Raw genomic sequence first — 14,561 nt, 5'->3', positions numbered from 1 at the left:
CATGGTGTTGCTTCTCGGGTGCTGACATTGAATATCTGTACAGCAAAGATGTCAACCAAACAGATGAATCCTTTAACGGGTCCTCAAATTCTAAGATTTTGCAATCGACTGTATTTTCCTTACACTGTGAACATTGGCTCTTCTGCCAACACTTGAAGCATTGTATGTCTTTTCTCAAATCACATGCAACTGAAATAATCTAAACTCACAAAATATACGACTGCAAACTATTTTAAAAACAAAGAAAAGAAAAATTGGATCCAGAAAAGATCACATCAACCAAAATGATAGATTGAATTGTAACTGCTCAACTAGGCAGAATTTATGACCCCCCACAATTCTACTGTCCTCATCCCTCCCTCTCCCTCTCTAAAACTCTCTCGGAGTGTCGAAAATGTTCGATTGTTGATTTCACATATAACTGACAAATAGTCAAAAATAAATTGGACTCACATAAGATGAACATCAAGTTATAAACAGCAGGAGCTCACTTGTCAAGAGAGCACCTTCTGAACCTCTGAAGTCACATCTTTTGGAGATTTCTCGGCATGAAGTGCAGCAACAACGCCCTTCTTCCCATAGTAATCAATGACCTGACAAGTTCAAATGCACAGATGACCGTTAGCAATTTTGCAAAGAAGAGAAGAGACAGTAAAATCTTGTAACAACATTGTATTGTACAAGTAATAAAACTAATAGCTTTGAAGAGGAGATTTTATTGAATGAAGACAAATCTTTCATCTTTAGATTCTTCTAAGAACAAGCTCAAATTTGTAAGAACATATATAACAAGAAAAGCATGCTTACCGGCTTGGTTTGCCTGTGGAATGACTCCAGCCTCGATTTGAGAACCTCAGCAGTATCATCTTTCCTCTGAATCAAAGGCTCTCCAGTAACCTTCAGGTAAATAGGGGTTTCCGTAAGAATACAAGCCAAATTAACTAAATAACACCAATCAGTGACCAGTGACCAGTCTATAAGTGAAAAAAGCTGGATTGGTCGCTTCCAAAAGAAGCAGATGAAACTTATAACAAACTAATTAACTCCACTTGTAGTTAGCATGCCTTCTAAGACGATGGGATTTAATTTTTATTCGCTATTATCCTTGACTAAAAAACACAAGTGGTAAAGTTTAGAAGTGCATCAAATGTAAGATAATCTCAAACGTGTGTGGCAAACATAAAAAAGTATCACCATATTCCAATGACAATAAAACACAAAAAAGTTGGGAAGTAAAAAAAGAGGAGAGTCAGATATACTTACATCATCAACACCGGGAACTTTAGGGGGTGCAAATTTTGTGTGGTAGCTCCTACCACTTGAAGGATGGATCCACCGACCAGTAATTCTCTCCTCCAAGATGGAATCATCAATCGCAAAGTTCAGCACTTTGTCAATTTTAGCTCCCTGCTTCCCAAGCATCTCATCAAGCTGCACCAAAAATTAAAAATGGAGTGACTAGCTGCCGATGAAAAACTATTTTGGACAAGTAAATGGAAAGAAGTGATTACAAAATAGAGAAAAGAAGGGACAAGAATAAGATAGAGATAAGACCTTTTCTGCTTGAACTACTGTTCTTGGGAACCCATCAAGAATGAACCCTTTTTGACATGATGGTTTCTTCATTGCCTCGTCAATGATGCCAACAACTAAGTCATCAGAAACAAGATCTCCCTGAAAATTTGAAATGAAGCGATGAGGGATGCATTGGATTAATAATCACAAAAAAAAAGATAAACTGGAATATGATGTGTATCGTGTCCCAAGGTGAGACAGTTCGAAAAGAAGCTCACTCTGTCCATAGCCTCTTTAGCCTTAACCCCAAGAGGTGTCTTAGCAGCAACAGCAGCTCTTAACATATCCCCAGTCGCTAAGTGACACAAACAATACTCATCCTTAATAATAGGTGACTGAGTACCTTTCCCTGACCCAGGTGGACCTGCCGGACATAAAACATTAAGATAAACTGTATACATCAATATAAAGATATGCCGAAAAGATAGATAAAACAGTAAAAAAGTGGTGAAAGAAATTCACTATCAGCAATTGGATACCATTCATTCAACAGTTTCAAAGAAACATTTATACACCTCCTTCCTTCAGTTTTTCCAACTACAGCGTTTTTTTCAAAAGAAAAATGGAAATCAAAGGTTGTAGGGTAGAAGGGAAAAGCCAATTATAAATGGTGCTTACCATGTGCTCATTCAGACTGTTGGGAAATAAGATAAATGGTATAAATTATGACCTTTTTACATCAAAAGTCCAATTATAGATCTGTAAAGAGCTGAGAGCATCTATGTAATAGAGGGATAGAGCTGCATCTTTCCACATAGTCCAGGTGAACAGCCCTATATTTCTAGCTTAATCGTCAAGAACTGCAATTCAGAGTTGCGATTTCCTTTGAAGTTTACCGTTTCTATAACAAAACCAATAATCTTAAATAAGACATCAAGAAAGGCGCACAATACATGGTAACTAGAGTCTAGACCCCAAGCACTAAACTACCACCGAAACCACACACAGGCACATGTTAACAATTTTGGATAAAATAGTTAGCAATTTTTTTTAGTTTACAAGTACCATATCCACAGATCCAGCAGAAAACTACCTTAAACTAAAGAAGTTATATTTTTTTAACGACTAAGTAAATTCAAAAGGGAACCCACGCATCCAACTGAATCCATAACTCAGGCTAATAAGATGTAATTTTTTATAATAATCGCAGAAATTTTTCATGCTGAAAACCCATCCAATCCCAGCAAAAACCCTGACTCAAACTACCATTATAAGCACTTCTAAAAAGGATTCTCTAGTTCTGGAAGACCAAGTACTAAAAAAAAGATGCAATTTTGCTCGGCCTAGAAAAGATGCAATTTTTAAGATCTCCAGAGCTGCAATTCCTAATACAGTGCAAACACATTACAAATTCCAATAATCCTCATACGGTACGCAAATATCTTCAAAACTAGATCCCCATTAGGAAAAAAAACAGGCTCCTTGTACTTGAATTCACAAAAACTACCAGCCCAAATTCCAAAATCCAGCAATAGTCAACAAGATGCAACTGGATCCAGTGATCGACCAAAAACCCTAGCTCACAACTGAAAAAGCTACAATTTTTAAAATTGGTTCAGACATAATCTACAAAAACAAACTAACCCACATTACAAAGCTCTATAATCCTCCAAAAACAACATTTTCTCACCGATTAAAAAAAAAACTTAAAAGAAAAACAAGGTTACAAAAGAAAGAAAGGTGCATATACAAATAAAGAGAAAGCGAGAGGCTATACCGATGAGAATAAGACGTTTGTCAGGTTTGGTAGAACACTTCATACGACGAAGAACCTCAGTCATGAGACTAATAGAGTCCACATTCTCCAAGTCTACAGATGACATTTTCGCCGGAACAAAATCTCTCTGGTCTGTGTTTCTTTGGGTTTGTAATAAGGTTTACAAGGAGAGATGAAATAGAAGAAGCAAAGAATTGATTCTCCCAATGCTTCCTTATTACCCTTCTGTAACCAAAAAGTGTTCTCGAATTACCATTATAACCTTTTCATTAATAAATTATTTTAAATAAATTAAAAAAAATCTAAGAAACAACACGCCAATTAAAGTAGATAGGATTAGCAAAGATCATACCTTGGGCATTTCCTAGTGCTAATTCAGAACTGACTGAATCACTAATTGGGGATAGAGGCGATGATAAAGAGAGAAGAAGGTAAAATTTTCTTTGAAATTCTCTCGGTTTCAATCTCAGTCTGAGTCAAACTCAATCGCTGATTATAAGCTCTGATTTGTTTTTGTTGCAGAAAAGTATGAAAAAGATGCGAACAAGTATTGGGATTTTTGGCATCAAGATAAAGTTTGTTCCTTTACTTCATACACTCATTCATTCTGCCAGTTCTATTCTCAGAATCTGATCATTTGTGTTCTTTTTTTTTTTTTTTTTTTGAAAATTACAGTTCTTTAAAGATAGGCATTGTTTAGATAAAGAATGGGGTCATTATTTTCAGGAAGATTCAGAGACAAAAACTATTTTAGAGGTAAAATTTTAAGTTAGCTAATCTTAATTTTTGATTTTTAGGTTTGGGGTTTTGTGTAATTAGGCTGAAAGTGTGTGTTTTGTTTTGATAATAGATTGGTTGTGGAGCTGGAAACACTATATTTCCATTGGTTGTAATATCTTCGTGCAGGCTTGTGATTTTTCTCCTCGGGCTGTTAATTTAGTCAAGGTTTGAGTTTGTTTCATCTTTAGGATGTACTCAATTGTTTATGTTTAATGGTATATCGTTTAGTAACTGGGCTGAGTTAATGAATTGCAGTCACATAAAGAGTTCACAAGTGACTGTGTTAATGCATTTGTTTGTGATCTTACGGCGGATGACATTAGCAAACAGATATCACGGTCTTCAGTTGACATGGTGACCATGGTACATGAATTTTCTCAGAATTGATCTCGCTCAATTTTTCTTTTCTTTGATGTCAACCCAGCTGACATTTTAAAGAGATATTTGTACTATCTGCAGTTTCTCCTGAAAGATGAAATGGTAATATAGCAACGATTGCTGTGAACATTCAGTTGTCTCATACTTCGTGGTCAACTTTCCTACTGTGATGTTAATGTGCAGCCAAATGGTCTTGTACTGCTGCGGGATTATGCTGTTGGAGACCTTGCTCAGGTTAATCCCTTTCGTGATCTTCATTACATCTTTTCTCGTTGTTCGTGTATTATAATGACCCTAGAAACTTATCGTCTTAGATTACTGATTCTTTATGTTTACCAAAATCGTCCGACCTTATAGACATAGTAACTTTTCTATCTTTTTTAGAGGATATTATAGACATAGTAACTTTTCTATCCTTTTTAGAGGATATATTGGTAGAAACAGTTTCTTATTCTCCCCTAACATCAGTTGTTTAGGTGGTGAATGAAGATCTGAAGATGATATCCTCATCCTGAAGTTCATGCCTTCCAAGATTCACTAAATCATGAAGCTCTAATCCGAAGGAACCGAAGTGCAAGTTGTTCCGCTCTAGGCTGTTCAATTTTGTAAGTTACTTTGGTAAGATTTAGTATGACTAGAAATTTTAGTATGCCTCATTGTGGTGAAAATTGCGAGGTTTTGCTCTGATGTTACCGTGAGATCTGGTTGATCTACTTAATTTTAAAACTGAGCGGAAAAAAATACCAATATCCTCAAGAGCTCTGCTCTGTACGCGAAACTGAGCCTCTAGAACTTAAGTGGCTTCCTAATTCTTTCTTTTTTGCATAATTGATAACTCCAGAAGTTCTCTTTGTACGTTTCCCCTTATTATCCATTTTTTGAGTTTTTCATGTTTTACAGGAAAGATTAACTTGCAAAGATTTCATGTTTTACAGGAAAGATTAACTTGCAAAGATCAGATGATCAGTGAGAATTTCTATGTCAGGGGAGATGGCACTGTAAGTTCTCGACGCTGATTATTGGATTATTTGAATCTTCAGATCTTGAAGGCTTGGTAAGATTCGTGCTATGGAACTGGTGGAAGAACTTAGAACACAGAGGGCAGACAAACAGGTGATCTAGACTTATTAAGGAAATATATAACTTGTCTTGTCTTGTCTTGTAACTGAAGTTTCTGGAGCTTATTCTCACATTTGTGTTTCGTATTGATATTTTGAATGCTAATCAATGCTTCTTCTCAATGCCTTCAATAAGGACAGAGCTTCTTTACAGCAGCCGCTTCCACCTCCTCCACCTTTGGCTCCATTGCCTGTGCTTGCTCCTCCAGATCATCGAACTCAAGAGATGATCAATGAGAAGTTGAAGATCTTGGTACGTCAACTATTACCCATTGAGCTGTTGGTTGAACTTTCGCTATTTTAATTATTTTAGTGAAGATTTCAAAAGGTTTTTGACCTGTTAATTGTTAACCTTCTGTATGCCCTTGTCATTAAGCTCCTTCAATGTCTGTACAGACAGGGTGTTGCTGATTGGTGGGGGAGGAACAGTGGGCCTATCTGCAATCCAGCTTGCAGTAGCTACAGGTTGCCATGTATCACCTACATGTGGAGTTCAAAGTGTCGATCAAGTTCTTGCAGCTGGTGCTAAGCAAGCTGTTGATTATACAAGAGAGGTAATTATAGGGAGGGTTGGGGTCTATATTTTATCAATTTGGTTCATCGTCTTCACATATAAAATGTTATTTAATGCTTCCAGAAAACCTTGCCACTTCACTTCTAGATTTGAAATCGACGTTAGCTTCTTGGTGGTCAGATTGTAGGATCAAGTCTTTTTGTCTCAAGTTTATCGCACTTGGAATAAGAGTAGTTTACTTTGCCATGAGAAAGCGAATTCCTTAGCTTTGAACCTGTTACACCTTTATTTCTCCCGACATTTTCTGGACCTTTTAAGCTCATATGCAGCTCTATCTAGTATACTGATATATCGACGCTTCTAGCTGTAAGCTCTATTTTGTGATGCATTTGGCGTTGAACAGAGGCTTCTCAAACTTGATCACATAGGAAAGTCATTCATTAGGTGGAGGAAGAAATAGAGAGTTCAGTGAAAATTATGTGAGTTTAAGTTCGGGACTCTTTATGTATTTGGTTATCCCTGGAGGGCGAGCCCCAGAATATCTCGCCATGGACGAATCCGTTCTAGCCTTAGTAAAAAAATTCTCTGACTTGGGAAGGCCAATTGCCTCTGTTTGCCATGGACACCTGATCTTGGCAGCTGCAGGTGTTGGTAAAGGAAAGAGGTGCACAGCATTTCCCGCTGAAGCCCACGCTACTTTCTGTAGGTTCTCACTGGGTTGAACCACAGACGATGTCAGCATGTGTTGCAGATGGCAATCTTATAACTGCAGCAGCATATGAAGGACATCCCGAGTTTAACCAACTTTTCATTAAGGTTTTAAGAGGAGCTATGTCTGGTTCAGATAAGCGAATTTTGTTTCTTCGTGGGGTGTGTGGTTTTTTTCCTTATACATTTACACCTGACTGAGTTATTCATTTCTCTAGTAAAAGTTATCCAAGCCAGTAGTTTGTTTGGTGCTGAAATGGAGCATCTGGTTTTATGCATTGGTTTTCCGTGATTGCTAACTTCTGGATTGTAAACAAACTCTCATGGTTGCAGTTGGTCAAGATAGATGGTGGAATAAGGTTGATGTTGTCCGCTGTGTAAAAAGAAAAAAGAGAAACTGCAAATCTATGTGAAATCTTATTTCTGCACCCTTCTTCAATAGACTAGCAAATTTACAAGGATAGTTACCGAAGGACACTAAATTGATAGATCGTTCAAGTAATGATTATGGCTTACACATTTCTGCACCTTTTTTTATGTGAAAACTTATTCCTGCATCCTAGTAATACCAATTTCGTATCGCTCAGAGTGATAACAGTGTTGTAGTTGTCAATTTTTGTGGTTTTTGTAGAGAACTGAATTTAGTGGTAAAAGCAACTTTAGTTAATATGACAGTTTCAACGTATGTCTACTCAATTGCAACAAAAAGTTCAGAAATCTAGCATTTGCTCCAGTATTTGTTGATGAAAAAGAAATTGTAAACCTATTGTAATATATTTGCTAGTTAATATATTTACAGTTTCAATTGCATGCTCATTCTTTAGAATTTTTTATACCTAAAGGTCATTACACTTTACAAGTTGCTTAAGAATTGTTTATGAATCCTATTATTGGGGCGATTGGGGATGTACTTTTGGGGGCTTAAAATACTAATTGCAATCATGGGGAGACCCAATTTATGTAAAAGTTCAAAAATATCCTTAATTATTTTAACTTATTATCCTTCTACCTTTCCATTGATTAATCAATTTAACAAAAGAAAGAAAAAACTAAAATCATAAAAACAAAAAAACGGAAATTCTCATTCCCTTCTCCTTCTCTTCTTTTTCTTTTCTTCTTCGTTGGAGACGATTAATCGTCGATTCAAAAAAAAAATCGTCCTCGGTTAAATTCATTGTATAAAACCATGAAGCCGAAAGAAAAGCTAGGTCAATCGTCGTCGAATCCACCTCCTCCTGAAGCAGAGAAATCTACTTCATTAATTGAAAATGAAACTGAAGATCAAGAAGAAGCAAACGAAGGAGATGAACCAGCCGGCGGGACTCCTGATATGACTGCAATAGGGTATGAATTGAAAAACTCACTCTTTATTTAAGCGTTTTAATGATTATTCAGTTGGTTTCGAAAAATTTAGTTATGAAAAAACAGTTTCTGAAACTGCTTACGGCTGGGAGTTCTTGTTTTCCCAGCCGTAAATTGGTCTTACGGTTGTGTTATCTAAGAATAGCAAGCCGTAAATATGTCTTACGGTTGGGATCTCTAAGAACTCCCGGCCGTGAAATAGTTGATGTGTATGAGAATTTAGAAATCCTAGTCGCAACAAGTTGTTTACGGGTAGTTTATTCCTAGCCGTATATTCTCCTGTGTTCGATTTTTTTTCAGCGGTAGTGTTTACGTCCAGGTTTTCTCAATCTGTAATTATGTTTCATAACCGTAAGTGTTTTTTCGTAGCCGTGTTTTAAGTAACAGATAGGTTTTTCCTTGCCGTATATATTACTGTGCTGAAAATTAAACCACCTGTATCTTTCACGTATAGGTTTTTCTATTCGTAATTTTAGTAACCAAGCCGCAAATTATGTTTCCTAGATGTTAAATGTTTTACGTCTAGGTCGATTACTAAATATCTCATCCGTAATTGTTTTTGCATCTAGATTTCCCAACTGTTTTTTCTTATTTGCTTTTGTTTTTTGGTCTTGTTTGTCTTTGAACAGAGCAAAAGAAAAGATCACAAGAAGTAACACCTTGTAATGACCCGACTCTGCAACCTCGTCACACAAAACCATTGGGTGCATACGCAAGGAATACAAGTGGAGTTGTGACTAATGGAGGAAGTGAAGGTAGAGGAAATAGAGTTGGAGCTGGAACTGGAACTGATGGAGGAAGTGGAGTTGTAGTTTTCACAGGTGGAGGAAGTGAAAGTGGAGTTATTGTTACTGGAGGAACTGAAGTTGTAGTTGCCACAGGTGGAGGAAGTGAAAGTGGGCTTGCTGTTACTGGAGCAACTGAAGTTGGAGTTAGTGGATGAAGTGAAGGTGGACTTGTTGTTACTGGAGGAACTGAAGTTGGAGTTGGCACTTCTAGAAGAAATGAAGAAGAAGAAAACTTGGCCGAAACAAGTGGTGCTGCTATTGATAAAGGTAAATCTATAGTTGAGGAGGACAAGAGGGAAAAGAAGAAGTATCCACCAAAAGAAACGGCAAGACGAATCACTGATCTATGGTGTTTTTACCTCCCAAGAAGAATGGGAGACCTTGGGAGTGAGCCAAAAGATAGATTCGTCTTGTTTGGTTACTAGACATCATGGGATGCTAGGGTCTGTGCCGCAAAGGTAATAAATCAAACTTAATATATGTTATTTTCATTTTATTATGGATATTTAATTGTAACAACGAAAATTTTATATTCTTTGTAGTTTTGCGATAAAGTGGTCCCTAAACTAAAGCACCAACAAGGAAGGTTTTGGCCGTTGGAGAAAGAGCATCCAGATGTGGTAGATTTGGTACAAGCTTCGGGGTTACGGTCTGGAATCGAGGCTTTGCAGAAGACCTATGATGTTGTGACAGTTTGTGGTTTAGAGAAAGATTCTGGCCCGAAACCATGAATTTTCTACTCCTGTTCGGCGAGATGACTATCACTCCAGATGATGCAAAGAAAATCACCGGTCTTTCTTTGGAAGGAAAGGCTGTGTTTGAGGGTTTCAACAATTCTATTCCTTTTGATCAACTTTGTGTCTTGGCGAAACGTTGTCTTGGGTGGGGCAAAGATGAAGCGGAAGAAGAGTTTGAGATAGGTGGCGGAGCCGTGCCTAGAGCTGAAAGGGAATTTAGTCTACCGGGTGAACATCGTGAAACAGTTAATATGGCAAGGAAGATTAACACGGTTCTTCTGAGGGAGAAGTTTGAAGATTCTGTCCGCAAGACTACTAGTGGAGAGGTGGTGATGGACGCAGAAAGAGCTCGACATACATTTATAGCTTACTTGTTGCACGCTCTTGGGACCGTCTTTTTTCCCGATTTCTCAGGAAATAAGGTAAATTCTTGTTATTTGCAGTGGTTGAAGACTCTCGGTCTCGATCCGGAAAAAAAACGAGGTACCTAGGTACTCGTGGGGAACCGCCCTCCTTGCTAGTGTGATGGATAATCTTTGCAAAGCTTCTGGGTGGAGCGAAACACAAATTACGGGATGTGTTGCTCTTATATCTAGGTATCTTTTTGTTTTAATATAACAAAATATTTATTTATTTTACTTTTATATATTGGTTTCTGTGTAATATCTTATTTATAAATATTTTTTTCGTTGTCATGGGCTTACGACCATTTTAAATCCTTGAGGCCTTCTCGGGATAAGAATTGGGTTCTAGAGAAACCTACATGAGGAAGATAGCCCTTTCGAGGGACCCAACACAAGGTTAAAGAGACAAAAATGGTCGAAATGAGGAAAAGGTTGGATGCTTTGACAATCGATGATGTGGTTTTTGATCCGTATTTGAAACTTGATGAGGATGGAGAAGGTGAAGTTGGTGATAAAGTATTTTCTGACGTGGCGACCTATGTGGGACCTTTGTTTCATTCAACTGGGTTCGTCATTTTAGATCCTCGTAGAACACTCCGCCAAATTGGTATTGTCCAGCCTCTCGTTATAAACTGAGCGTAGCCAACTCCCAATTTAAGAACAAAGATGTCAGATTGACCTACGAACCAGCACCGTTGATCGAGCATTGGAATGCTCGTTCCGAATAAGTAAACCAAATGAGTAGAAGAGCGCTTGAAGATTCTCATGGGACTTCCAAAGCGAACACAAATTACATGGAATGGTATCAAGAGTGGTCTCATCTTTATGTGGAAAATTTGGATCCGGAAGCGAATAGAAACTTCAAGAAGGCAGAGAATTCAAAATCAAGGACATCAAGGAATGAAGAAGATGATTGGGAGAAGATGGTGATACGTATACTACTAATTATGTTTGTATATGTTTTTTTTTTAATTATCTATGAATAATTACAGTATGTGTATTTGATATGAAAAAATAGCTTGAACGAGTTAATTGGGTGGTCAAGGACATGACCCGTATGATTAATTAGGGTGACAATTTAACGGTCCATGAACCAAGGTTACTCCGGAATCGAGTTAAAGGCATAATAATCCCTGAAAAAGGAGGTCTATATACTTATGAAGAGGACCGACCAAGGAGAGGTAAGAGGGATAGGTCTCCTTCTTCTAGCGATGACTCAAATACTCCCTCCGGTGAGCAAGTTCAATCAAAGCAAGGAAAAGGTGGTCGAGGTTGAGGTAAAAAATGTGAAAAATATGGCCGTGGTCGAGGTGAAAAAGGTGGTTGTGCTGGAACAAGTGCTCGATGTGGACGTGGTGGAGGTAAAAAGACTTCAATTCAAGGTGGCAGTGAAAGAGGTAAAAAAGCTAGAGTTGTAGAACAGGAGCAAGAGGACGGCGATTTGGATGCGTTTTTGCGCTCGGATTCAGAGGAGGAATCAAGTGAATGACTATTTAGTGGCTTTTTAGTATTTTACTTTATGGATTTTTTTATTATCTAAGATTTTGTCTATTTACTATTTTCGTTGTTTGGTTATGTATTTGGACGGATGAATTTTTATAATTTTGCATGTATAAATGAATGTTAGTTTTTCCATTTGTCTAATCTAAGAACAAAGAGGAAAAAATCAAAATTATTGAAATTTTTGGGCACTTTCCGCTAGGTCGATGCTTCACATAACCTAGTCGTAAATGCATATAATTGATGTCAAATAAACTTGCACTTTTTATCGGTTAGAAACTCTCGGACGTTACCAAGAAAACGATTAGGAAAAGCATCCTTAAAATGTTTAAGGATGGGAAATACCTATATGTATATTACTCTGGTCTCCCAAAAATAAAATGACTTATGGTTACGACTACATATCCAGGCCGTTTATCTTTGTTACGGTTTGGAGTCCAAACCGTAATTCTGACATAAAGTTACAACTATAGTTTACGACTTGGTCGATATTTCTAGTTCCTGGCCGTAAAATCAAAACGGTTAGGAACTACATCCGTAATTTGTTTACGATTGGGAAATACCTAGCTGTATATTACTCTGATAAACCAAAAAGAAAATGACTCCTGGTTACGGCTATATATCCAGGCCGTAATTCTAACAGAAAGTAACAACTCTTATTTACGGCCAGAAATACTAGCCGTAAATCTGACACACCACAAACCCTGCAGGTTTATACTTAATTACGTCTTGGTCAACCTATTGATTTCCTGGCCATAAACACCTATAATTTCCTTTTATACCTCATCATATCAGTTAGTTTTTTGAATTTTGAAAAATAGATCTGTTTGAAGACTGATCTATAGAAGGTTCTAACTGTTCAACCACTTATTTAAACTTGAAATAACTCCACCTGCATATAACCACCCGTTTTAAATCAAAATGACACCTTCTACATCAATAATCTCCACCAAAACTCCTACAAACTCAATGATACTCAAAGTATAAACCCAACTTTACTTTGGAAGAAGAATCTCTTTGCAAAATTTTTGTACTATGCGATCCAAAGAGGGAAGAAGAATGAAGGAAAAGTGGTTTACCAAGTCAATTGTATTGGAGTAAGATTTTTGAAATTTTTTGTAATGAAAGAGGTAACACTAACAACCGCGATGGGGTTGAATTGTATCTTCGATTTTCAGACATACGCAAAAAAGTGGAAGAATATATGGCTTTATTTATCAATTGAATAGCTAGAAAATAATTCTAATCGCAATATTCATCAATTGAATACCTAGAAAATAATCTGTTTTTTATCATAATATCTCATTACCCGTTTCATGGCTTTTCTCAGCTAAATTCCATGGATTAGTAATAGATATTCACTTTTCGGGAATTTAGGCTACTATCGAGTAAGCCCCGAGAAAATGGTGTGAGTGTACTTATCACTAATGCACCAACGAGCACCTAAAAATATGGACGAACGAGGAAATATGGAGACCTATGCAAAATAGGAAAGGAAAAAAAAAAGAATTAAGAGGCGTGCAAAGGATCGAGCCGACCGGTCATGTCGCCGTGGCCGGTCCAACTCCTCTCCACTTTCTTTTAACCCTATTTTATTATTTTTGCTGATCTCTTGAAAACTCCCTTGTTTGAGCAAACTTCCTCGTTTGAGCAAAACTCCTAGTTTTCCATATTTCTTCACGCAATTATAATAAAAAATAGGAAAGAGCGTCACGAGACCGGGCCCACCGGCCCGCCGTCCATGCCACGGCCGTGGCTGGTCCCACGCCTCTCTAATTCCTTATTTTATTATTATTGCTTCTCTCATCTCATGAAACTCCCTCGTTTGAGCAAATTTCTCAAAGATTGCTCAAATCTAGGGGAGGAAAACCCAAAAAGTCAAATGGTCCCACGACCGTCCAGGCTTCTCACGGTAAATATTAAAATATCAATATTTTAATATTATTAAAATATTGGTCACACGAGCAAAGTCCTACTTGCTCATTCGTGCAAAATTGAGAGTTTCAGTCAAGATCAAACTCTTCTGAAAATCGCTCAAACGACCAACAAAACACTTAAAACTTTCAGGAATGAACGTGTGATGGACATGGTGTCCCGTGCTCGGACCTGGCCGGTCCCTTGGCCGTGATGGCCTGCCGGTCCCACGCCTTTCCATTATTATTTCAACAATAATAATTCATGTTTTCATGATTCTCCAATAATGAATCCTCGTTCAAGGACATGTCTCCCCACTCATTAGTCGGCTATCATGCCCATTGATTGGTCAATATTTCTTCATCCACGGTGAACAACTCTCTATCTCCAATCCAGAATTCTCAGAAATTAGGGTTTCGAATTTACGATAATTCGATAAACATCGATAACTTTTATATTGATCCAGCAATCAATGTTTTAATTTATATTTAATGTTCGGTCCTGCTACCAACATTTTTGCTTGATTGAGCAACATGGTTCGAACGGACGACCATCCAATATTTACATCGAATACTCTGATCCTTACTTTGTCATTCGACCATAAGATTAGGAATGAGCATTCTGCATAATTCAACAACATATCTGTCAAATACTCGACATATCATAATAGGTTCATGATTGAGCAATCTCATCGTACGCGCGTCGATCCAGATTATTGAAGCATCATTATTACCTCAACTGGTAAAATGATATATCACAAGTCATCAAGACTCAACTTATGTCCATTATTCTGTCTCAGCAGACACCTTATGCTCAATCCATGAGTCTATGAGCATACCACATTCGTTCATTATGCTAGACTCATCAAGGCTAAGACTCGTGTCTAGTCAAGTCAACAATTGATCAATTAAATACACGTCTTCCATGCAGACTTCACATTCATGAGACATCAATTATGTCACATGGTGGGATATTCACTAAGTTTTTTGTCTGGCAGCCTACGGCACGTGCACGACTTACTCACATTTCTCATCTTGTGTACACCCACGATGAGAAATGTGAGTAA

The 14,561-nt window shown here is 37.5% G+C and overlaps 1 protein-coding gene and 1 pseudogene across 1 annotated transcript; one reads left to right on the top strand and one right to left on the bottom strand.

The window, feature by feature from the left end:
* Positions 1-254: 254 nt before the first annotated feature.
* On the bottom strand, positions 255-3,487 carry LOC113318054 (adenylate kinase 4). The gene is made up of 6 exons (XM_026566178.1): positions 3,293-3,487; positions 1,794-1,939; positions 1,555-1,674; positions 1,264-1,431; positions 808-897; positions 255-593 (listed from the first exon to the last, which is right to left on the bottom strand). The coding sequence occupies exons 1-6, from the start codon at positions 3,396-3,398 to the stop codon at positions 495-497; spliced, it is 729 nt and encodes a 242-aa protein (XP_026421963.1). The 5' UTR covers positions 3,399-3,487; the 3' UTR covers positions 255-494.
* Positions 3,488-3,613: 126 nt separating this feature from the next.
* Positions 3,614-7,600, top strand: LOC113318055 (annotated as a pseudogene).
* The last annotated feature ends 6,961 nt before the right edge of the window (positions 7,601-14,561 follow it).

The sequence above is a fragment of the Papaver somniferum genome, chromosome 10 (assembly GCF_003573695.1).
Source record: "Papaver somniferum cultivar HN1 chromosome 10, ASM357369v1, whole genome shotgun sequence".
Classification (NCBI taxonomy): Eukaryota; Viridiplantae; Streptophyta; class Magnoliopsida; order Ranunculales; family Papaveraceae; genus Papaver; species Papaver somniferum.
Note: the sequence above shows the minus strand (reverse complement) of the source record. Positions and strands in the feature narration are given on the sequence as shown.

What these genes read in the sequence shown, in the direction of transcription:
- LOC113318054 (XM_026566178.1), bottom strand. Translation starts at nt 3,398, where the DNA reads ATGTCATCTGTAGACTTGGAGAATGTGGACTCTATTAGTCTCATGACT. An exon ending in AAGTTCCCGGTGTTGATGAT is followed by an intron (nt 898 to 1,263) that starts GTAAGTATATCT and finishes ATTTACCTGAAG; the next exon opens with GTTACTGGAGAGCCTTTGAT. An exon ending in TCCACAGGCAAACCAAGCCG is followed by an intron (nt 594 to 807) that starts GTAAGCATGCTT and finishes TGAACTTGTCAG; the next exon opens with GTCATTGATTACTATGGGAA.